This window comes from Salmo salar, chromosome ssa14 (assembly GCF_905237065.1).
Source record: "Salmo salar chromosome ssa14, Ssal_v3.1, whole genome shotgun sequence".
In the NCBI taxonomy this organism is placed as follows: Eukaryota; Metazoa; Chordata; class Actinopteri; order Salmoniformes; family Salmonidae; genus Salmo; species Salmo salar.
This window is the reverse complement of record NC_059455.1, coordinates 14,635,915-14,659,844: the sequence shown is the minus strand read 5'-3', so window position 1 is coordinate 14,659,844 and position 23,930 is coordinate 14,635,915. Positions and strand designations below refer to the sequence as shown.

At 43.4% G+C, this 23,930-nt stretch overlaps 2 protein-coding genes across 4 annotated transcripts in view; one reads left to right on the top strand and one right to left on the bottom strand.

Annotated features, from left to right (window-relative positions):
* Positions 1-23,930, top strand: part of rxrga (retinoid x receptor, gamma a) — a 51,900-nt gene that overhangs the window by 24,869 nt on the left and 3,101 nt on the right. For all 3 annotated transcript variants that reach the window (XM_014139718.2, XM_014139717.2, XM_014139716.2), the window contains exons 2-5: positions 9,099-9,379; positions 15,207-15,354; positions 16,205-16,384; positions 16,589-16,749. In XM_014139718.2, coding sequence (XP_013995193.1) covers positions 9,099-9,379; positions 15,207-15,354; positions 16,205-16,384; positions 16,589-16,749 — 770 coding nt within the window. The remainder of the gene's footprint in view (positions 1-9,098; positions 9,380-15,206; positions 15,355-16,204; positions 16,385-16,588; positions 16,750-23,930) is intronic.
* Positions 11,169-12,290, bottom strand: LOC106568910 (pigment epithelium-derived factor-like). Its single transcript, XM_045693961.1, has 2 exons — positions 11,834-12,290; positions 11,169-11,677 (listed from the first exon to the last, which is right to left on the bottom strand). The coding sequence occupies exons 1-2, from the start codon at positions 11,963-11,965 to the stop codon at positions 11,438-11,440; spliced, it is 372 nt and encodes a 123-aa protein (XP_045549917.1). The 5' UTR covers positions 11,966-12,290; the 3' UTR covers positions 11,169-11,437.

Here is a 23,930-nt window from a genome sequence, read left to right as displayed (position 1 = left end):
GGGCCTGAAATGTCAACCTGTCATTCTATATTCCCAGACGGGGAGAGACAAGACCATGGCTGCACTAAAACGTACATGCATGCAAATAGATTTGATAGATTCTTGTTGCTATAACATATTCAAATAGATTTGATAGATTCTTGTTGCTATAACATATGCAAATAGATGTGATCGATTTTTGTTCTTATAACATGTAAATAGATTTGATAGATTCTTGTTGCTATAACATATGTACATAGATTTGATAGTTGATAGAGCCCTCTCTCTTGGATTATGTTGCTGTTGGCTTGGTGTTGTTGATATAATACGTTTTTATGACGTAGGTTTAGTTTTTTGGGGGTGGAGGGGAAACAACCTTCTGTGTCTGTTCATTTTGTTCTCATACATTCATGCCAATTGCATATCACCCCAAATTCATAATATTAAAGTCGCACTTTCCTTATGTATGCTATTGTTTGTTGTTATGAAGGCTAATGTTTGTTGTTATGAAGGCTAATGTTTGTTGTTATGAAGGCTAATGTTTGTTGTTATGAAGGCTAATGTTTGTTGTTATGTAGGCTAATGTTTGTTGTTATGAAGGCTAATGTTTGTTGTTATGTAGGCTAATGTTTCTTGTCTAGGCTAATGTTTGTCGTTATGTAGGCTAATGTTTGTCATTATATCTAGGCTTATGTTTGTCCAATAGGCCAGAAAAGATCTATGATGTTGCACTATGGCTGTTACAGTGACCGTATACCGTATTAGGAGTCATGAAGGCAGTCACATTCCACCTGACCACCATAGTGCCCTCAAAGCTCATCACTAAGCTAAGGACCCTGGGACTAAACACCTCCCTCTGCAACTGGATCCTGGACTTCCTGACGGGCCGCCCCCAGGTGGTAAGGGTAGGTAACAACACATCCGCCACGCTAATACTCAACATGGGGGCCCCTCAGGGGTGCGTGCACAGACCCCTCCTGTACTCCCTGTTCACTCATGACTGCATGGCCAGGCACGACTCCAACAACATCATTAAGTTTGCCGATGACACAACAGTGGTAGGCGTTATCACCAACAACGATGAGACAGCCTATAGGGAGGAGGTCAGAGACCTGGCCGTGTGGTGCCAGGATAACAACCTCTCCTTCAATGTGATCAAGACAAAGGAGATGATTGTGGACTACAGGAAAAGGAGGACCGAGCACACCCCAATTCTCCTTGACGGGGCTGTAGTGGAGCAGGTTGCAAGCTTCAAGTTCCTTGGTGTCCACATCACCAACAAACTATCATGATCCAAACACACCAAGACAGTCGTGAAGAGGGCACGACAAAGCCTATTCACCCTCAGGAGACTGAAAAGATATGGCATGGGTCCTCAGATCCTCAAAATGTTCTACAGCTGCACCATCGAGAGCATCCTGACTGGTTGCATCACTGCCTGGTATGGCAACTGCTCACCTGCCGATCGCAAGGCACTACAGAGAGTAGTGTGTACGGCCCAGTACATCACTGGGGCCAAGCTTCCTGCCATCTAGGACCTCTATACCAGGCGGTGTCAGAGGAAGGCCCTAAAAATGGTCAAAGACTCCAGCCACCCTAGTCATGGACTGTTCTCTCTGCTACCGCACGGCAGGCGGTACTGGAGCGCCAAGTCTAGGTCCAAAAGGCTTCTCAACAGCTTCTACCCCCAAGCCATAAGTCTCCTGACAGCTAAGTAAATGGCTACCCAGACTATTTGCATTGCCCCCCAACCCCCCCCCCCCCCCCATTTACGCTGCTGCTACTCCCTGTTTATTATTTATGCATAGTCCCTTTAACTCTACTCTGTACCGATACCCCCTGTATATAGTCTCCACATTGACTCTGTACCGGTACCCCCTGTATATAGTCTCCACATTGACTCTGTACCGGTACCCCCTGTATATAGTCTCCACATTGACTCTGTACCGGTACCCCCTGTATATAGTCTCCACATTGACTCTGTACCGGTACCCCCTGTATATAGCCTCCACATTGACTCTGTACCAGTACCCCCTGTATATAGTCTCCACATTGACTCTGAACCGGTACCCCCTGTATATAGCCTCGCTACTGTTATTTTACTGCTGCTCTTTAATTATTTTACTTATCTATTTTTTACTTAACTTGTTTTTCTTAAAACTGCATTGTTGTGAAGGGCTTGTAAGTCAGCATTTCACTGTAAGGTCTACACCTGTTGTATTCAGCGCATGTGACAAATAACTAGGGTTGCACATTTTGTGGAATATTCAGAGGTGGAAAATTTCCGTGGGAATTAATGGGAATATATGGGAATTAACGGGAATATGTGGGAATTAACGGAAATATATGCAAATAATATTAATACCATTTAAATGTAGATGTTTTTTGCATTGGATATATCTACCATATCATATGGAGACAGAAACATAAACCTTTTACCTTATCATAAGTAGACATAATTGCACCTTTTTATTTTTTTATTTCACCTTTATTTAGCCAGGTAGGCAAGTTGAGAACAAGTTCTCATTTACAACTGCGACCTGGCCAAGAATAAAGCAAAGCAGTTCGACACATACAACAACACAGAGTTACTCACGGAATAAACAAAACATACAGTCAATAATACAGTTGAAAAAAATCTATATACAGTGTGTGCAAATGAGGTAAGAAAAGGGAGGTAAGGCAATGAATAGGCCATGGTGGCGAAGTAATTACAATATACCAATTAGACACTAGAGTGATTGATGTGCAGAAAATGAACGTACAAGTAGAGATACAGGAGTGCAAAGGAGCAAGATAAATAAATAAATACAGTATGGGGATGAGGTAGTTGGATGGGCTGTTTACAGATGGGCTATGTACAGGTGCAGTGATTTGTGAGCTGCTCAGACAGCTGGTGCTTAAAGCTAGTGAGGGAGGTAAGAGTCTCCACCTTCAGTGATTTTTTTCAATTCATTCCAGTCATTGGCAGCAGAGAACTGGAAGGAAAGGCGGCCAAAGGAGGAATTGCTTTGGGGGTGACCAGTGAGATATACCTGCTGGAGCGCGTGCTACGGGTGGGTGCTGCTATGGTGACCAGTGAACTGAGATAAGGTGGGGCTTTACCTATCAGAGACTTGTAGATGACCTGAAGCCAGTGGGTTTGGCAACGAGTATGAAGCGAGGGCCAGCCAAGGAGAGCGTACAGGTCGCAGTGGTGGGTAGTATATGGGGCTTTGGTGACAAAACGGATGGCACTGTGATAGACTGCGTCCAATTTGTTGAGTAGAGTGTTGGGGGCTATTATGTAAATGACATCGCCGAAGTCGAGGATCGGTAGGATGGTCAGTTTAACGAGGGTATGTTGGCAGCATGAGTGAAGGATGCTTTGTTGCGAAATAGGAAGCCGATTCTAGATTTAATTTTGGATTGGAGATGCTTAATATGAGTCTGGAAGGAGAGTTTACAGTCTAACCAGACACCTAGGTATTTGTAGTTGTCCACATATTCTAAGTCAGAACCGTCCAGAGTAGTGATGCTGGGCGGGCGGGCAGGTGTGGGCAGCAATCGGTTGAAGAGCATGCATTTAGTTTTACTTGCATTTAAGAGCAGTTGGAGGCCACGGAAGGAGAGTTGTATGGCATTGAAGCTCGTCTGGAGGTTAGTTAACACAGTGTCCAAAGAAGGGGCAGAAGTATACAGAATGGTGTCGTCTGCGTAGAGGTGGATCAGAGAATCACCAGCAGTCGGCCCGAGAATAGAATCATTCCAATAGAAATAATTTTAAAAAACAATTTAGTTACGAATTTAACTTTAATTAAACGAGTTGACTCTTCACATGGGATGATTTCACTGAACAATAAAAGAAAGGGAATATTGGATGATCCCCAATGATCCATCGCATCTCCCAAAAACGTTTTCAACATAATCTGTAAAATGATAGTCTAGAAACTAAAGCTTTGGTTGTCTTCCTCTCAGGCTTCCGTGTCTTCTCCCTGAACCTCCTCAATGTCCACCTCTTGAATATCAGGCTCTGAGCCCTCATCTTCACTGTCACTTTCCAACCTTGTTGATGATGGCTCGTTGTCAGGCTCAAAAAGCTTCAGATTTGCCCGGATGGCCACCAATTTTTCAACCCTTGTATTGGTCAGCCTGTTGCGTGCTTTGGTGTATGTGTTCCCAAACAAGGACCAGTTGCGCTCTGAGGCAGCTGATGTTTGTGGGATTTAGAGGATGATGGAGGCAACAGGGGAAACAGCCTCAGATCCACAAAGTCCCTTCCACCAGGTGGCTGATGAGATATGTTGGCACGACTGCCATATTGCATCTCCATCCCAAAGCCCTTGCTTGGAAGTGTACTTCGCTAGACTGCCTAGAACCTGGCCCTCATTCAGGCCATGATGGCGAGACACGTTAGTGATGACACCATAGGCCTTGTTGATCTCTGCACCAGACAGGATGCTCTTGCCAGCATACTTGGGGTCCAACATGTACGCTGCAGCTTGTATGGGCTTCAGGCAAAAGTATTCACGCTTTCTTATGTATTTGAGAACTGCAGTTTCCTCTGCTTGGAGCAAAAGTGAAGTGTGCAGGACAGTACAGATTTCTTCTCTTACATATGCAAGCAGAGTCTGAACATCAGACAGGATGGCATTGTCTCCCTCAATCCGTGCAATGGCTACTGCTATAGGTTTCAGGAGTTTCAGGCTGCTTACCACTCTCTCCCAAAATACATCATCCAGGAGGATCCTCTTGATGGGGCTGAAAATATCGGCAGACTGTGATATGGCCATTTCTTGGAGAGACTCCTTCCCCTCCAGGAGACTGTCAAACACGATGACAACACCACCCCAACAGGTGTTGCCGGGCAGCTTCAATGTGGTGCTCTTATTCTTCTCACTTTGCTTGGTGAGTTAGATTGCTGCTATAAATAACTTCATGACCCTTCACATACCTAACCATTTCCTTGGCTCTCTTGTAGAGTGTATCAATTGTTTTCAGTGCCATGATGTCCTTGAGGAGCAGATTCAATGCATGAGCAGCACAGCCAATGGGTGTGATGTGAGGGTAGGACTCCTCCACTTTAGACCAAGCAGCCTTCATGTTCGCAGCATTGTCTGTCACCAGTGCAAATACCTTTCGTGGTCCAAGGTCATTGACTGCCTTCAGCTCATCTGCAATGTAGAGACCAGTGTGTCTGTTGTCCCTTGTGTCTGTGCTCTTGTAGAATACTGGTTGAGGGGTGGAGATAATGTTGTTAATTATTCCTTGTCCACGAACATTCGATCAACCATCAGAGATGATTGCAATACAGTCTGCTTTCTCTATGATTTGCTTGAACTTCACTTGAACTCTGTTGAACTCTGCATCCAGCAAATGAGTAGATAAAGCATGTCTGGTTGGAGGGGTGTATGCTGAGCGAAGAACATTCAGAAATCTCTTCCAATACACATTGCCTGTAAGCATCAAAGAACCAGTTGCATACACAGCTCGAGCGAGACATTCATCAGCATTTCTCTGACTATGTTCCTCCATCGAGTCAAAAAACTTCTGATTCCAGGATGACCATGAGCTGTTGAATCGATAAGGTGTCTGATTCATCATTTTCACCTCGAATAGAAGTAGAGGGACTTTTGTCAGAGGTTGCTTGTTGTGAGCGCTGAGGGAACTTTATGCACTTGGCCAGATGATTCTGCATCTTTGTTGCATTCTTCACATGGCACAGTATTTGCAAGGGTACACAGCTTTTCTTTCTACATTAGCTGCAGTGACATTTCTCCACACATCAGATAGTGCCTGTGGCATTTTCCTGTAAAGATTAGGAACAAATGTGTAAAAAAGAAAAACCCAAATACAATTCCATGTACAGATAAATAGTTAAGCAGTTAGATTAAACAACTTCTTTGTAAGATAAATGTTTTAAAATGAAACATGTATGGAAACAGGTGAATTAACACTCCTCAGTTAGCAGGCTCAAGCAAGCTAAAACCCACATGGTAGCAAAAGCTAACTAGCAGAACTTGTTAACAAGTTAGAAATGATTTAATCAACACTTTGCTGTAGGCTACTATTTACTAGTTAACAAAAAATCATGTATTATATAAAATATATTCACCCCACCCAGTATTGTAATCAAAACTTACCAGAATGCATGTAGTCCTTTGCTCAGACAGTGTAGTAGTTTGGGCTCAATAGCATCTCATTAGTGTGCAAGATCTTGAGAATCAGCTGTACATGTGATGGAAGAGTGCACCTTGCATGCAGAGGGTTGCAATTCCATTGAATTGGGGATAGTTTAACCAAAATCTGCCACAAGACCTAGAATTGCCTTGTGTATCCCACAAAAAAAGGTTCACTGTTATAAGCTAACTTTTTTGATGAATTTAAGCAAAATTGCCCAAATTCCTGGGCTTAACTTCCCATGGACAATTTCTGGGAAAAATTCCAGAAATTTACCGGAAAGTTTCCGACCCTTTGCAACCCTACAAATAGCATTTGATTTGATTGGATTTTGACCGTTTAGGCTTCTCCAAGCTCTGATGCTGCTGATGGTCATTAGTAGCCTACCAAACTTGCTAACTTCCTGGTACTCAGCACCCTATTGTCCCTCTAATCACTCTGACATCAATGCAAATGTTAAAATCTAATCAAACACAATGAGAGCCCATGAGCGCATGTTCTATAGGCTAAGCAATTGCGTGAGAAAACAGAGTGATGGCCTCTATTAAAAAGAGGAGGATCCCATCAGCTTTCTATAGGCAAGGCCAACTATATTTATTTCTCAACCTTCCTAATATTAAGCACATTGCTTCTCTTTAAAACAGGAGTATAGCCTACCTGGCTGGCATGAAAATGAACCATGGGAAAAGTGTCCTCCATTCACTATTGAAGTGCATTGATGACATTTTTGTTTCTTCTACTGCCCCTGAATCGAGACAGGAGCATGATAATGGTCCATTCTAAATCCAAACAAATTTTACACATATATTATTTAGTATATATGAAGACAAGATTAAATCAAGAATAGTATGATGGGTGACAATATTATCCTATCACTTGTGAATGATATATTATCACTTGTGAATGATGCCCAGCTTAAGACAAACAGCGCATGCTTTTTTTTGCGACTTTTTCAAATCATAGTCGCAGCCCTCATGTAGCTTAGCCCATAGGCTTATATGTTTTGATAAGGTTTGTATCACAACTAAAGTGGCCAAATAACTTCTTAAAATGAAGCACATTAATCTGCTTTACAATGGGTGTTGAGCCTAACTGGCATACATACGTAGCGCGTGAGTTTCAAGTTTGGGGAAGATAATTTTCACCATAAAAATGCACCTCTATAATAAAAGCATTACATGCATAATTGCATTTGTGGACACATTTGAGAATGGTGTTTTCCTGCCAATGGAACAGTCGCGCTTATAGCCTACTGCCGTGTGTGCAGTGCTGCGCTTCTAATGTGAAGAAATAGCCTAATAGTTTATCAACATTTTGAGCTTAACGTTCTCATCTGTTGCGTCAGGCTCATAGCTTAAAACATTTATTTTGATGCTAGTGGTTGTACTAATTTGGGATCTCTCTCATCCCACAACTGTCCCGGACTATGTTTGGAATATTTATTTCTCGCACAGAATAGAACAGGTCAACATTTGTACTATGCGGGATAGTTGACATAGGCTAGTGATTTTGCTGTTCGTTAGGCCTACTCATCTTGTTGGCTGACGAAAAGTAAATGTGGACAGTTCTTCCAATATCTTCAATATGCACCTCGGAATTGGATAAGGACGCGCTCAGTTGCGTCCCCGATGTGTGTGTCTTCACTTGTAGCCTGTGAGAAAGACCCGATCACGGACGAAGAGCCATGTGAGTGAGAGGTGCTTCGGCACGCAGCTGGGAGAAGGGAATTATAATTATTATATTCAGCTCAAGGGTACAATGGCCACCGGCCGCAAAAGGCATGGATGTTTTTAGGGGGCATTACGGTCACACAATGGGGATGCAGCCGGGAAATTCGAGGCATTATCAAGTGCTTGTCAAATTGTGAATGAGAGACTGATGAAGTGTGTACAGCCTGCATAAAAAACAAAGCAGAGCTCATGCCTTTCATGCGTCTTTTTTCAAACCTTTTTTCAAGTCTCATCATGCAGCCTTAGAATGTATAAAACATCTAAACATATAGCCCAACATTTGTATCACAACTAAAGTTACTTAAATAACTCTAAATTAAGCATATATGAGTACCTGTTTCTTTGTTAACCGCTCAACACAGAATAGCGCACTCCTTCAAATTCTTTGGAGAAAATATCCTTTCCATTTTATTCAGCTTTGTTCAATTGTATTCTTCAGAGATGCTAAATGTGTTTATGTTCATTAACGGTCAATTACCATGAGACCGGCAGTTATTTGCTTGACAATCACCGGCTGACAAAATTTCAGGACCGCCACAGCCCTATGTTGCACTAACTTCTGTCTAGGGTCCCTGTAACATCCCCCTAACATTTTCTCATGTTGATGCATAATGGGAATATGCAGGGCTCTTTTGACCTTAGAAATCTTTTTTGAATGATCAGATCAGTGTAGCCTGTCTCTGCACTGACCTTCTTAAGGCTGTTCTGGGGCTGTATGGAAATCCCTTACGCAGGCTTTCACCGTGCACTGACCCCCAGGCGCCCGGCTACTTCAGGTTACATCACAGTGCATTAACAGCTGAATTAGTGATAAGGTTAAATGGAGAGATTCACATTTTGGACCCCTGGCTGTCACTCAACCACTCAGGATCCTCGGTTGCTGATGTGGGTCTATTTAGTTGTTATGCATGTTGCTATGTTAGTTGTTATGCATGTGTCCTTATTCATTGTGTTCTGGTCTGATTGCCCATTCCACTGTCTCTGAACCAGGAGCTTATAAAAGTATGATTTATAGAACAGTTATGAACAATTTCTCGTCATGTGGAAATGATTGCAGTGTCTATTCTACAATGTACATTTCTAGCTACAAAATCCTAAACCCTATTGATCCTACACCTATGTACAGTAGAATGTCAAGTGGGCTGAAAATAAGTATCCTATCCTTATTGGTTGGCGTGTCCCCTAACTCCCTTCTCCTCTCTGATTGGCTGTTTTCTGCTCTGATTACAGATGCTTCTGTTCAGGTCTCCCACCTGAGCTCCACCCCCTCACAGCCCCTTAGCATCATGGTGGGCCCCCCTCACCCTCACCACCACCACCACCCCTCCGTCATCAGCACCACCGTCAACCCCGGGCGGCCCCGCCCATCCCCCATAAGCACCCTGGGCTCGCCGTTCAATGGGCTGGGCGGCTCGCCGTACTCCGTCATCACGTCGTCCTCTCTGGGCTCGCCAGGTGTCTCCATGCCCCATACGCCCACCATAGGCTTCAGCACGCTTTCCAGCCCACAGGTAAGAGTCAATGTACACACACACACACACACACACACACACACACACACACACACACACACACACACACACACACACACACTTGCGTAAGCTCCAACTGGGATACCACAAACTTTCTCTCTCACACACGTACACAGACACACAGCTCTGTTTGAGGAGACAGACACGAATGAATGTGTTACATAAGGAGATGCATAAAACACTATATATCAAAGTCATAGTGTAGCATCATTTGACAAATATGTGCCAAAAGATAATATATGAAAAATATAATATGTGCATTTAAACAGCTATGTGACTCACTGTGAGCTGGGTGATATTCTGCTTGGAGCACATTAAGGCCTTCTTGGTTACTTGCTGAACACAAACACACTGAACATATACGAGGCTTTACAATAGGCGAGGCACTGCACCAAAGTATTGTAGCTTTAGGAACTACTGCAGCAGATCCAGTTTGATCCTCCATTTGAGTCTCTTAATGTCTTAGGCTCGCATGCCAAGCTTACTCTCCTTCACCCAACTACAGTAACTAACCTTCCCTGCAATGTATACCTACACCTGCTACTAAAGTAGTCTCAGACATTGTATTTTAGTGTTGGCCCAAAGTCCCAAATGGATAACAAATGGGGAGAATGGGGGCCTAGTCTTGTCCACTTACTCTTGTGAATTTAAAAGTTCATATTTGATTCACTTAGTTTAAAAAATAAAAACATTAATGTTCTGTCCTGCATTAAGTAGAATCTAGACCTGTCTACTGTGTTGCTTTTCTGACCATTTTGTGCCCAGTCTCTGCCTGTACCACTGGTTGGGCCTCTGCTTGCCCTAGAGGGGATGAGCCGATTTGTATTTGGCTGTCCGACTTGGAGCTAACTGAGCAAAGCTAATGAGGCGTGATGGCTAGTGAGTCAGAGGGAGATATCATTGCCCCAGCCTGCTAAGATGAAGTCTGGAAGGCTAGCTAGATAAAAAAGAACAAACAGAAGTCATCCTTCAGATCCATTAATTGCCATACAACCAAAGGTTGTGCGATTGGATTTTCTTCATACTGATAATAGTGCAGCTCCCTTTTGGTCTCAAGGAAGTAGACAGAATGTTTATTGTTCATTGTCTGGCACATTCAATGAGCCAAGCCACACAATGTAAACAATTACTCTTTGGATCAACCTAAAAAAATTGCAGGGTTAGGCATTGATTTGGAGGCCCCAGGCAGAGGCCAATCTGAGACCCCCCCCCACACAAAATGTATGTTAAATTAGCTTAATAACACATATAATTTCATTGTCAATCTGAGCCCCCAGAGCTGTTCGGAGCCTGCTCGAAGGATATTGAAAATGCACTGAAAAGACTTGGAATTCCTTTCACTAGTAACGGTCTTTGCATCACCACATATAAGACAATGAGGCAGGAAAATGGGGGGGGGGGTTGACAGAAGGTACTTGACAGGTTAGAAACTGAGCTTATTCCCTCCACTTCTGATATTTAACCCTTATATACACACCTTACACAGAGAGAGAAAGATACAGAGAGAGAGAGATGCAGAGTGGTGCAGCGGTCTAAGGCACTGCATCTCAGTGCAAGAGGCGGCGTCACTACAGTCCCTGGTTCGAATCCAGGCTGTATTACATCCGGCAGTGATTTGGCGTCCCATAGGGCGGTGCACAATTGGCCGAGCATTGTCCGGGTTTGGTCGGGGTAGGCCGTCATTGTAAATAAGAATTTGTTCTTAACTGACTTGCCTAGTTAAATGAAGTATAGTTAAATAGAGAGAGAGAAAGAGACACTAGCTAGTGTTAAGAGTGTTGGGCCAGTAACCGAAAGGTCGCTGGTTCAAACTGACTAGGTGAAAAAAAATCTGACTGTGCTCTTGAGTACAACGCTCGTGTGCTTTCACTTCTGAAATCAAAGACTGTAGAAGAAGGACCAGATAGTCGACAAGAACTTACACACCCTTAAATTTCTTTTTTAGAATAGTTATTTTACTTTAATCCTAAAGTGTTGAGTTTTATTGGTCCTAAGGGTTGAGAAGAGGGCGGTAGAGGAGGAGGGCAGAGAACAATTCTAAGACCGTATGAGGTGGGATGAATGAGTACTCACCCTGGTCAGTGAGCAGAGGCAGCAGGCCAGTGGAGTAGCTGAACTCTTGAAAGGAAGTTTGAGGGCCACCTTCACAGGCTGAAGGGTCATGGAGAGGTCCTGGACAAACTCGGCCGTCAGTCTCTCCTTCACCAGGGTCATGTTGGCAGTGACCTCATCAGGGAGGAACACAAACATACTGACATCATGCTGCATCTGAACAATCTGCAGAGAGAGAGAGAGGGAGGGAAGGAGAAAGAGGCAAGGATAAAACAAAGAATGGGAGAGATCAGATCAATTGGAAAATATGTTTATGAACAATAAGGAGTATTTTTTGGCTTTTTATACCAGGCTGTGAGAACAAATAAACTGTGTTCTTACTGTGCAGCCCAGGTCTGAGTAGATGCCCAATTTCACTGAGTAATGGTCCTGGGTCATCATGGCAATATGGGTGAGCGCCTCCCCATCTAGTTGGAAGTACTCCATCCCTCTACCTTGATTGAAGTTATCCATCTACACACGTAAATAAGAACCGATAGGTGATAAAGTGAAAACAACTTCAGGAGATGAAATAAGGACTTGAACCCCAGCCCTCTAGTACCTTTGAATTAGGCAACACCCAGAGCAACCAAGCCAGCACTTCTTCCCAGGGGCTTTGTCAGGATGCGATCCACCTTGCCGCCAGTCTGGTTGATAGCGTCAATGGTTGTGATTGTTTTCAATCTTTCCGCAATGTGGCGCCAACTCTCCATGTTTTCTACATGCTCAGTACAACGCTCGTGTGCTTTCAAATTGGTCCCTATATTCTTACAGTAAGAAAAGCCATCCCTGCTGAAATTTGTCTCTCTAAAAAAAAAACGAAATACGACGACAAAAAAAACCTGCATCAGATTTACCTTAATACAATGTCCGTGTGATTTTTTCTCTCTCTCCATTTTTCATAACTTTTTCATAGACATCACGACATAAATCTTTGAGGTACTGTGTCCCCACTTTGAGGGAATACAATATCTCTGATTTGTTTTGGCCCCTTTTGGACAAGATCACACCTCTGTCAGACAGCGCCTCCGATCACAATGCTGCATCATCAATTACTAAACACCTGTAGTAGGTCCATGTGCTGATCTCGACTCTGGTAGAGCAAGGGCTTGGTGGTGAATCAGGCTCTGATTCCGAACTACGCTCGGGTTCAACATCAGCGCAGCTGCTGCTAATGCTAGCCGGTAGCACTGATGATGATGAGCCATCGACAGCAGCAGAGGCAGTAATGCTACTGGTTGAAGTGCTAGCTAAGCTAATGCTAGTGGTTGTTGAAGCGCTAGCTAGGCTAATGCTAGTGGTTGTTGAAGTGCTAGCTAAGCTAATGCTAGTGGTTGTTGAAGTGCTAGCTAAGCTAATGCTAGTGATTGTTGAAGTGCTAGCTAAGCTAATGCTAGTGGTTCTTGAAGTGCTAGCTAAGCTAATGCTAGTGGTTGTTGAAGTGCTAGCTAGGCTAATGCTAGTGGTTGTTGAAGTGCTAGCTAGGCTACTGCTAGTGGTTATTGAAGTGCTAGCTAGGCCTGGGTCTGTCTCTGGGCTCGTCGTTGCCGTGTCCTCTGCCTCGACGACGATGGCAGTATTATCAGCGGCACCTGTCTTCTTACTAAAGAAATGCGTTAACTTAAGTCATGTTTCTTAAAATGTAGTCTTTTCTCTTCTGAAAGCTGCAGTTTTTGCTGCAGAAAATCACGTTTGCAATCATATCGTGTGAAACAATGCCTAGAGTGGAGCATGGGGGGGCCTCAAGCGGATATTTTTTGGTTTGTTTGTTTTTTTATGCCCAGGACATGAGGCCCCTTGATGATGTGAGGCCTGAGGCATTTGCCTCTTAGTAAGTCCGCCACTGGTGTAAGGGCTAGGGTGAAGGTAAGGATTAAGTTTAGAGCTAAGTAGTAGATAATTGAAATGCTACTGATGGACTATCCAAATAAGTAAGTCACCTTGCATGAGCAAGCTGGAATGGCTCATAGGAGCAGGAGCCTATCTCCTGTTGCTGTAGGGTGAAGCAGCTTGATGTCCAAGTATACCCCCTGAACAGGACACTAGTCTATCACAGGGCCTTACACCCAATCTCTTTAATGCTGAGTACCAAGCAGAGACACATTGGGTCCCATTTTTAGTCTTTGGTATGACTCGGCCAGGGATCGAACTCAAACCTTCCAATCTCAGGGCAGACATTCTAACCACAAGGCCACTGAATAAAGAACATAATTACAAACTATATACACTGAGTGTACAAAAACATTAGGAACACCTGCTCTTTCCGTGACATAGACTGACCAGGTGAAAACTATGATCCCTTATTGATGTCACTTATTAAATCCACTTCAGTCAGTGTAGATGAAGGGGAGGACACAGGTTAAAGAAGGATTTTTAAGCCTGGAGACAATTGTGATTGTGTATGTGTGCCATTCAGAGGGCGAATGGGCAAGACAAAATATTTAAGTGCCTTTGAACGGGGTATGGTAGTAGGTGCCAGGCACACCGGTTTGAGTGTGTCAAGAACTGCAAAGCTGCTGGTTTTTTTTACGCTCAACAGTTTCCTGTGTATATCAAGAATGGTCCACCACCAAAGGACATTCAGCCAACTTGGCACAACTGTGGGAAGCATTGGAGTCAACATGGGCCAGCATCCCTGTGGAATGCTTTCGACACCTTGTAGTCATAGCCATGGGAAGTAGGGGTGCTGAGGGAGCTGCAACACCCCTGAATTGATTTTGTGGATCTTTTTTTTTTTCTTCTCACAAAAGTAGTACGCTGGGCAAAAAAATCATAAACCCCCACAGCCAAACATCTTCCCGCGGCTATGCAATGTCCTCGTAACTTTATAATCCGCTGTGGTTCATAATGATCAGAATGGTTCAAATAGTATTTGTCCCATTTATTATACTTTAGATGTGCTTGATTGGTTCCATTGTGCCAGGTATGCTCAATGCAATAGTCCTTAGTGTAAAACCCACCCCTCTGGTACTCTAGACAGGCTCAATCAAACACAAATACTTTATGAACCCAGGTCTGGTAATGATGCTTTCCTTTGGCCCGGAGTAGCTTATACGGTTTCCTTAATGACCAACTACCTCCCTCTACTGCTATCCTTTGGGACTGCATGTAACATAGTTCAATTGAGTGTGTATTCAGCTTAGTTAGAATTCTATCTGGTATAAATTATATCAGCCTTACAATTACCATTTTGTGCCCTTCCTTGAGGGCCTTCTGTAAATGTTTACTATTGGCATGACATTATATTAAGGACTGTGTAGAGAGAGTAAATCATCCAAATTAACAGCTACTTCCTTACCTGGATAAAAAAAAACTGGTCACATGACAAAGGAAAACACTTCAGATAAGGTTGTAAGGGAGGTAGGAAGCGTGAGATAGGGAGGGATGCACATAGACAAAGAAATTAATACAAGCACACACACACACCCGGCACACTGAGGAAGGCGCTGACTATACTGTATAGCTAATGCATGCAGTATACAAAAGACCAATGTGATATACCACTCACTGTGATCTTTGCTGAACTCGAGATGCTGGGTTCTGTCTTCAACTAAAATGGAAGTCGGTGACTTTTGACCTTTGTGACACCGTGGGCAGTTGGCGAAAGTGAGCCAGTGTGTGTGTGCGTTTGTGTGTATGTGAGATGTACACCCCCCCACCCATACACACACACACACACACCATTAACCCCCTCTCTGTCCCCTGCTCTCTGTAGATGAACTCTCTGAACAGTGTGAGCAGCAGTGAGGACATCAAGCCTCCTCCAGGCCTGGCTGGACTGGGTCACATGAACAGCTACGGCTGCATGAGCCCAGGGTCCATGTCCAAGCACATCTGTGCCATCTGTGGGGACCGATCCTCAGGTAAAACAGCAAACTACATTATAGCTAGGCCTGAAGACTAAGGCCCAAGACTAAGGCCCAAGACTAGACAATACCACAAGGTTCCATCTGCAAAAAGAGAATTTGGAGATAATTGGGTTTAAAGTTGCAAACCCGTCATTGGTTTGAATGTGTCAGCAATTTGTATCTTGTATTCTTTTGAATTTACTAAGATGAATTGGGGGTATTTGGAGTACTATATCAGTAGCGAACATTGAACAGAGCAAGGCTATGTTAATAATTCCATTTTGACAAAAATGCAGATAGAGCCTTATAGTCCCAAGCTCTCGAGCTGGGTACCAGAGTTTTTCCCTTGACAGGTTGGATGGTAAGGAAAAAACTGTCCCTACTACTAGTATACCATACCCCCTTCATCAACATACTGTACCTACAGGATAACTAAGCCAAATGAACATTTCCGCGAGAAATGTTACAATAGATTATTTCCACTCACTGACACCAGATAGTATATTTAAAAGACACAAGGGGGTGTGGTATATGGCCAATATACCACGGCTAAGGGCTGTTCTTATGCACGACGCAATGCGGAGAAACCCCAGAGGTGCCTTATTGCTATTATAGACTGGTTACCAATGTAATTAGAGCAGTAAAAATACATGTTTTGTCATACCCGTGGTATACCCGTGGTATCTGATATACTACGGCTTTCAGCGATTCAGCATTCAGGGCTCGAACCACCCAGTTTATAAAGCTCCTCAGCTAAGCATACCATCCACACCAACACTGAATACCACCCCACAACAGCAGCTCATTTACAGTAGGAGCTGATCTGATCAAGATAATCATTCTATTTCCTGTTCCTTTCTTCCAGGGAAACACTATGCCGTGTACAGCTGTGAAGGCTGTAAAGGCTTCTTCAAGAGAACCATTAGGAAGGACCTCACCTACACGTGTCGAGACAGCAAGGAGTGCCTGATCGATAAGCGCCAACGCAACCGCTGCCAATACTGTCGCTACCAGAAGTGTCTGGCCATGGGCATGAAGAGAGAAGGTGTGTGTGTTGTGTGGGACTCCCCTGTGCTTATGTGTGTGTTTCTCTATGCAGGCAGGTGTGTGTGTGTACTGTATTAGTGTATGTATGTGTGTGTGACCCCCCTGTGTGTGTGTGTGTGTGTGTGTGTGTGTGTGTGTGTGTGTGTGTGTGTGTGTGTGTGTGTGTGTGTCTCTGTCTGTCTGTCTGTCTGTCTATGTGCAGCGGTGCAGGAGGAGCGTCAGCGGGGCCGGGACAAGAGTGATAACGAGGTGGAGTCAACCAGTAGTTTCAATGGGGACATGCCGGTCGAGAAGATATTGGACGCGGAGTTGGCAATCGAACCCAAGACTGAAGCTTACATGGAGGCCAGCACAGGCAACTCTGTAAGCAAAGCTCTGTCTCCCTCTGTCTCTCTCTCTCGTTCTGTCTCCCTCTGTCTCTCTCTCTCGTTCTGTCTGTCTCTCTCTCTTTCTCTCTGTCTGTCTCTACTCTATTCTCTCTCTCTCTCTCTCTCTCTCTCTCTCTCTCTATTCACGTCAATTCAATTTGCTTTATTGGCAAAATGTACATATTGCCAAAGCTTACTTTGGATATTTACAATATTAAGATAATAAGAATCAAAATTGTCAACGGGACAACAGTAACAACAATAACCAAGGGTCAAAATAACCATACATTGAACAATAACAATAAGCATACAGTAGAGGACATGTGCAGGTTGATTGGTCTGTCAGACACTGTCCCTCATCTTATGGCAGGCATAAATCTTGTTTTGCAAGTGGACCCCACACCTCGCTGGCATAAAGTGCAATTGGTTCAATGACACATTCAATTAGTTTTAGCCAAATTTGAATAGATAATTCAATTTTAATTTGTTTTATAATGGCCCAGAATGCCCTGCGTGCTTTCTCTCTCAATTCATTCACTGCATCATTTAGAGTCATTTAGAGTCCAGTTGAGCTTATTTTTAAACCTAAGTAATTGTAGTACTCAATATATTTTATTTTTGGGGTTTACAGTACTGCTCTAGCAGGTCCAGGCTATGTGCTGTGGGTGACAGCAGGCAAATTGGTGGCAGCAGACATAGATCATCTGCGAAGAGTAGGCATTTAACCTCTGAATTGTGGAGACTAACACCAGGGATAAGGATTTTTCTAGAATAGTGGCCAATTCGTTGATGTAAACGTTGAAGAGTGCAGGGCTCAGATTGCAACCCTGACGAAGGCCCCACCCCTGGTTAAAGAACTTGGTTCTTTTACATTTTAGTCATTTAGCAGACGCTCTTATCCAGAGCGACTTACAGTAGTGAATACATACATTTCATTTTCATTTCAGGCATTTTTTATTTTTTTTGTACTGGCCCCGTGGGAATCGTACCCACAACCCTGGCGTTGCACACACCATGCTGGCATTGCAAACACCATGCTGGCATTGCAAACACCATGCTCTACCAACTGAGCCACAGGGAAGGCCCTTTTCTTGCCAATTTTAATGCTGCACGTATTGCCAGTATCAGGGATGCAAATTCGCCGTTTTGAATCCAAAATAGGTGACCTACGTGATTCGTGTAGATCCGATTAGAAAGGTTTGGGGGGGGGGGTTGGATCACTACTGGCTGTATCCAAGGCTCAGCCAATCGTTTACATAACAACAGAATGCAGCGCAGCACCCGACGGAAGAAATAAGACAAACCAATTTACTTGTTACAGCAGCGCGTCCCCTGAACGATAACGAAGAGGTACAGTGTTGCCAACTTAGCAACTTTGTTGCTATATTTAGCAAGTATTCAGACCCCTCTAGCGACACATTTTCAAAAAATCGACTAGCGACAAATCTAGCAACCTTTTCTGGTGTTATTGGAGACTTTTGGAGACTCTGACGTGAAAGCACGTATCGTTCATACTCTTCTCAACGAGCAGCAAGTGCTGCCGTAGGCCCCGTCCCAAAGCACTCACAGGCGGCCCAGTCTTCACGCAGCAGTCTGCAAACAGAGCAGGAGATGTTCACCCCTCAGCGTCCAGACTGCAAATGAATCGCGCATGCGGGAAGCCGCCGTTGGCTGATCCCGCCCTGGCTTACATTCAGGGCGGGATGTAAATGTAAAATGTTCTTTGTCTAAAATAAATCACTGCACAAAAATAAATCATTGCCTTTGACTCACACAGCCTCAGTCACTTACTCACCTTGTCCACTGTGTGTGTACCTCTTCTGTGACATAAGCTAAACATCTAGCTGGCTAGCTCATCATGTCTCAGTCTAAACTGTCCACTCAAAAATACAGAAAGGAGTGGGAATCAAACCCTGAATTCAAAGGCTGGTTGAAGCTGTTTATTGGAGATGATACACGAGCATACTGCCTGTATTGAAAGGCTGATTTCTAAGCAAAACTTAGTGATGTAAAAAAACACATGACAACTCAAAAACATACTCAAAAGGCAAAGCCTTATAACAGTTTCACCCAAAACATGCTGCCATTTATGGTTAAAAAAATTTACTCTGCAAAAAAGGCGGAGGCCACAATGGCATTAGCTATCGCTGAACACTGTTCCATGGTGACATGTGATCACATTGGAGAAGCATGTAGAGCTTCTTTCTCAGACTCCACTGCAGCTACCCACTTCAAAATGCAGAGGACAAAGTGCACCGAAATGATTAATGGTGTTCTAGCGCCATACTTTCTGAAAAAGTTGGTTGCAGATGTGGGTGACCAGCGTTTCAGCCTCCTCCTCGATGAGTCCACGGATGTAAGTGTTTCTAAGTACCTGGGGGTTGTGATAAGGTACTTTACTGACACCAAGCAGACAATTGTATCAACATTTCTGGGGCTTGTTGAGTTGGAGGGAGGAGATGCCAAATCTATAGCCCGTGCTGTTGTGCTGTTGTGGCTTTCCTCGAGAAGTGTCTTAAAAAAGAGAATCTCTTGGGGATAGGGACTGACAATGCCTCTGTTATGACGGGGATTAACAATGGGGTCCATAAAGTGCTGAAGGAGGAGTATGGCCTCAAATATCTGGTTCTTATTCGCTGTGTGTGCCACTCTCTGCAGCTTGCTCATTTGTAGTTCTAAACATATTTAGGGTGTTTTTTACTCCCTTTTTGTCTCTCCCACGACGTTATTCCTCTCTCCTGCAGTGTCCATCACAATTACATGCACATGGCCAATTATGCAAATTAGGTGATGACATTATTTAGCAACTTCTAGCGACTTTTAGGACAGCCAATAGCTACTTTCCTTACTGAGGAGTTGGCAACACTGAAGAGGTAAAGTTAAGTGAGAAGCCTGACTACAGAGACGGGGTGAGAAGGTGATGAAGCATACTTCATGACCTGTAACTGAAAAACTACTGGCATTTGGAAAGTTTGAGGTGAGGGAGAAAGTGTGGTGGAACTATCCGAAGGGTAACCCGCCAGCGCATTATCCGAAGGGTAACGCGCAAGCGCATTTCATGACAAAAAATTCAAAATATTCCATTACCGTACTTGGAAGCATGTCAAACGCTGTTTAAAATAAATTTTTATGCTATTTTTCTCGTAAAATAGCGATAATATTCCAACCGGGCAACGTTGTATTCATTCAAAGAGAGAAGAAAAACATGGCGAGTTCACGTGACCGCGCATCTCCAGTCTCACTGTCTCCAGGCTGACCACATACAAACTCTGCTCCTATACTTTGCCCAGAGACAGCAGACACCCCATTCCACTTTCTGGCGGCTTTAGAGAGCTATTGGAAGCCTTAGAATGTGTCACGTTACAGCACAGATGCTGTAATGTCGATAGAGATGCAACAGAAGGACAACAAATTGTCAGACAGGGCACTTCCTGCATGGAATCTTCTCAGGTTTTGGCCTGCCATATATGAGTTCTGTTATACACACAGACACCATTCAAACAGTTTTAGAAACTTTAGTGTTTTCTATCCAAATCTACTAATTATATGCATATTCTAGTTTCTGGGCAGGAGTAGTAACCAGATTAAATCGGGTACGTTTTTTATCCGGCCGTGAAAATACTGCCCCCTATCCCAAAGAAGTTAAACAAGTGGATTCAGGGATCAAGTGTAGCTGGAGCTGGGCCTGGTTTAAGCTGGATGCCACTATAGAGGTGAAAGGAACACCACACACTTTCCCTCTTTCTCACTTTTGCTGGCACGTTGTAGAACAGATGTCCACAGGCAGAACATGTACAATGTAATAATGTGCAGTGTAGCCCAAAGATATTACTTTTGTTGTGTTGAACTTGACAGTAACACGTGTGTGTGAGTGAGGGGGGATTATAATTTGTTTTACTCAGTGAACGTTATTTTTGCACACATGTAGCCTTGTGCACTTGATCGATGTCTATAGTGGCCACTATAATAGAGCAAAAATAGAATGCCTGTTTGTTTCATTCTATTTCTACTTTAAGATGTTTTTTCCCCCAAGTGAAATATTTTAGATGTGTGTGGTCACAAGAGGTCTATTATAAAGGCTGTCATGGCTAACTGCAATATTAGTGTATTGTTTTTTTTCTCAAGACTTCACTGTCATTTGCAGTAAAGTCTAGGCAACAAATAACATTGGATTACTTTCTTTACATATTTTAGCTGTGTTAGGTTCACATTAACCACTTTTTATTTTCCACACAGAGACTGATCATGTAGATCATATTCTTTGTTTAATTAGTTAAAAACCTGTATTTCCCCCTAGCAGGGATTTATTGCATGTTTCAGTGCAAAAAAAAGCAAGTGGCACCTTTTTGGGCCCTCAGCAGTTTGCATCCCTGAAGTATACATTGATTTAATTATGTAATATGTTTTACCCCCACACCACTTTAAATAACTTTCAAATGCTTTGGTGGACATGTTTATCTATCAGGGTGTGTAGGATGTAAATATGATCAGTCGTGCGATGTTTTGGTATGAATCCAATTTGGCTTTTACTCAAGACATTGTGCTTATTAAGGAAGTTTAGAACTCTTACATTTATAATACTACAGAAAACCTTCGCCAGGTTACTGTTGACACAAATGCCTCTGTAATTGTTAGGGTCAAATTTGTCTCCGTTCTTAAAGATTGGGGTTATGAGTCCTTGATTCCAGATGTTAGGGAAATAACCTACGCTCAGGATCAAATTAAACAGTTTTAATATAGCCAATTGAAATTTTGCACTAGTGAGTTTGAGCATCTCATTTAGGATGGATGCTATCAGGTCCAAATGCTTTTTTAAATTTGAGGGCCTGAAGTTTCTTATAGAGCTTCTGGTCAGTAATTGGGGAGTCTAATGGATTTTGATTGTCCTTTATAGCTTTTTCTAATCCATTCAACTTCTCATGAATTTGGCATTGTTCTGCGTTTGTGTCATTTTGAACGGTGTTGTAGAGTGTTTTAAAATGGGTTGTCCATATGTCACTATTTTGTATGCTAATTCCTCTTTTTTTCCCCCAATTTTGCCAGAGGTTTGTGTTTATGGACTCCTCAATTAGTGCCAGCTGCTTGCTTGCTCTCTCTCTCTCTCTCTCTCTCTCTCTGTCTCTCTCTCTCTGTCTCTCTCTCTCTCTCTGTCTCTCTCTCTGTGTCTCTCTCTCTCTGTGTCTCTCTGTCTCTCTCTCTGTCTCTGTGTCTCTCTCTGCTCTCTGTCTCTGTGTCTCTCTCGCTCTCTGTCTCTGTGTCTCTCTCGCTCTCTGTCTCTGTGTCTCTCTCGCTCTCTGTCTCTGTGTCTGTCTCACTCCCTCTCTCTGTCTCTGTCTCACTCTCTCTGTGTGTCAAATCGTATTCAATGTTCTAAATGCTCGTGGTCACTCTACACATGTGACTATTTGATGTTTCATTCCAAAACACAATATATCCATTTTCAGAAATGTTGGTAAATTCACATGAATTAAAACACATATTGTGAAAGAGAGAGAGCTATTATTTTTTCATCTTACCATGACATGAGCTGGTGAAAAGAAAAACTTGATTTTGTTTGAAATATATTGCAAGGTAATTTTATTTATTTGTTTCAACTATTTGCAAATATCAAATAGTCGATTTATTGTATCCGCTGGTTGACAGTGCATACAATGTTTTTTTTTTTTACATTTAAGCAACTTTTATAACAATTTTATGCAGGGTTTACAGGTTTTTTTCATTAGGATAAATCAAGGGAAGTTTTTGTTGTTGTTGATTATATACACTTTAGGGAAGGAATTAAGGAATAATAAGGACATTGTCGCAATTAATTTGCCGGTTAAGGATGGATTGATTCTTATTGTCGGAGTGACACAGCCCGCTGTTTGCAGCCTCTGTGTGTTTGCAGGCTCCGTGCGTGTTTGCAGGCTCCGTGCATGTGTTTGCAGGCTCCGTGCGTGTGTTTGCAGGCTCCGTGCGTGTGTTTGCAGCCTCCGTGCGTGTGTTTGCAGGCTCCGTGCGTGTGTTTGCAGGCTCCGTGCGTGTGTTTGCAGGCTCCGTGCGTGTGTTTGCAGGCTCCGTGCGTGTGTTTGCAGCCTCCGTGCGTGTGTTTGCAGGCTCCGTGCGTGTGTTTGCAGCCTCCGTGCGTGTGTTTGCAGGCTCCGTGCGTGTGTTTGCAGGCTCCGTGCGTGTGTTTGCAGCCTCCGTGCGTGTGTTTGCAGGCTCCGTGCGTGTGTTTGCAGGCTCCGTGCGTGTGTTTGCAGGCTCCGTGCGTGTGTTTGCAGGCTCCGTGCGTGTGTTTGCAGCCTCCGTGCGTGTGTTTGCAGGCTCCGTGCGTGTGTTTGCAGCCAGTAGCCTATTGCGGTTTCCTCTCGCTGGATCTTGGATCTCTCCTTTTCATGACCTTGTTTAGAAAGTGTCCTCTTCAGGCCAACAGCAACAGATATCACCAGCGCCAAACTGTCGAAGGGACCCATAATAATCAAAAGGTCCACGACACTCGAGCTCAAAGCTAACGTAACGCTAGGTAGCCAGCGACCGAACAGCTGAGAGTGACAGATGTCTATCACCACATCTGGCTGACTAAACCAGGGGTTAGCCTAAATTAATAATCCAAGGTTCTGATTATGTTCCAAAGTGTGTAAAAAAAAAATATTTTCAGAAACCGAATTTAAGACTGAACAGATACATATAATGGAAATGATTTGCTATATGACTTTCCCTTGTTTATCAAGAATGGTTCACTACCCAAAACGACATCCAGCCAACTTGACACAACTGTGGGAGGCATGGGCCAAAGGCGGTGCAACTCGATATTAGGAAGGTGTTCCTAATGTTTTGTATGCTCAGTATATAGCAGTACATAGAGAGTTGGGCTAACTTTTAGAATTTTGAATATTGTTATAATTCTATATATTCAGTTACATTGCATTTTTTATATATTCCCCATGTAATGTTAATGGGGTGATAACATGGCTGCCGTAGAATTTTGAAGTGTCATGTATAGATGCATCATAATGCTCATTACTAGAGGGGTTGTGTCATAAACCCTCAAAGTTCAAGAATGCTGTGAAAAGGAGAAATGCTGTGGTCAGGGAGAAATCCAAACCAGTCTATTGGAATGAATGGCAGTAGAGGCATAATCCTGATTTTACTTATGCAGGAAAATAAAAGGCATTTCATGTATCAGAAATTATG

Bases quoted from the DNA above. Each gene is read 5' to 3' on its own strand.
- LOC106568910 (XM_045693961.1), bottom strand. From the start codon at position 11,965: ATGGATAACTTCAATCAAGGTAGAGGGATGGAGTACTTCCAACTAGAT. The intron at 11,678-11,833 runs GTAAGAACACAG...CTCTCTCTGCAG, and splicing joins ACTCAGACCTGGGCTGCACA to ATTGTTCAGATGCAGCATGA.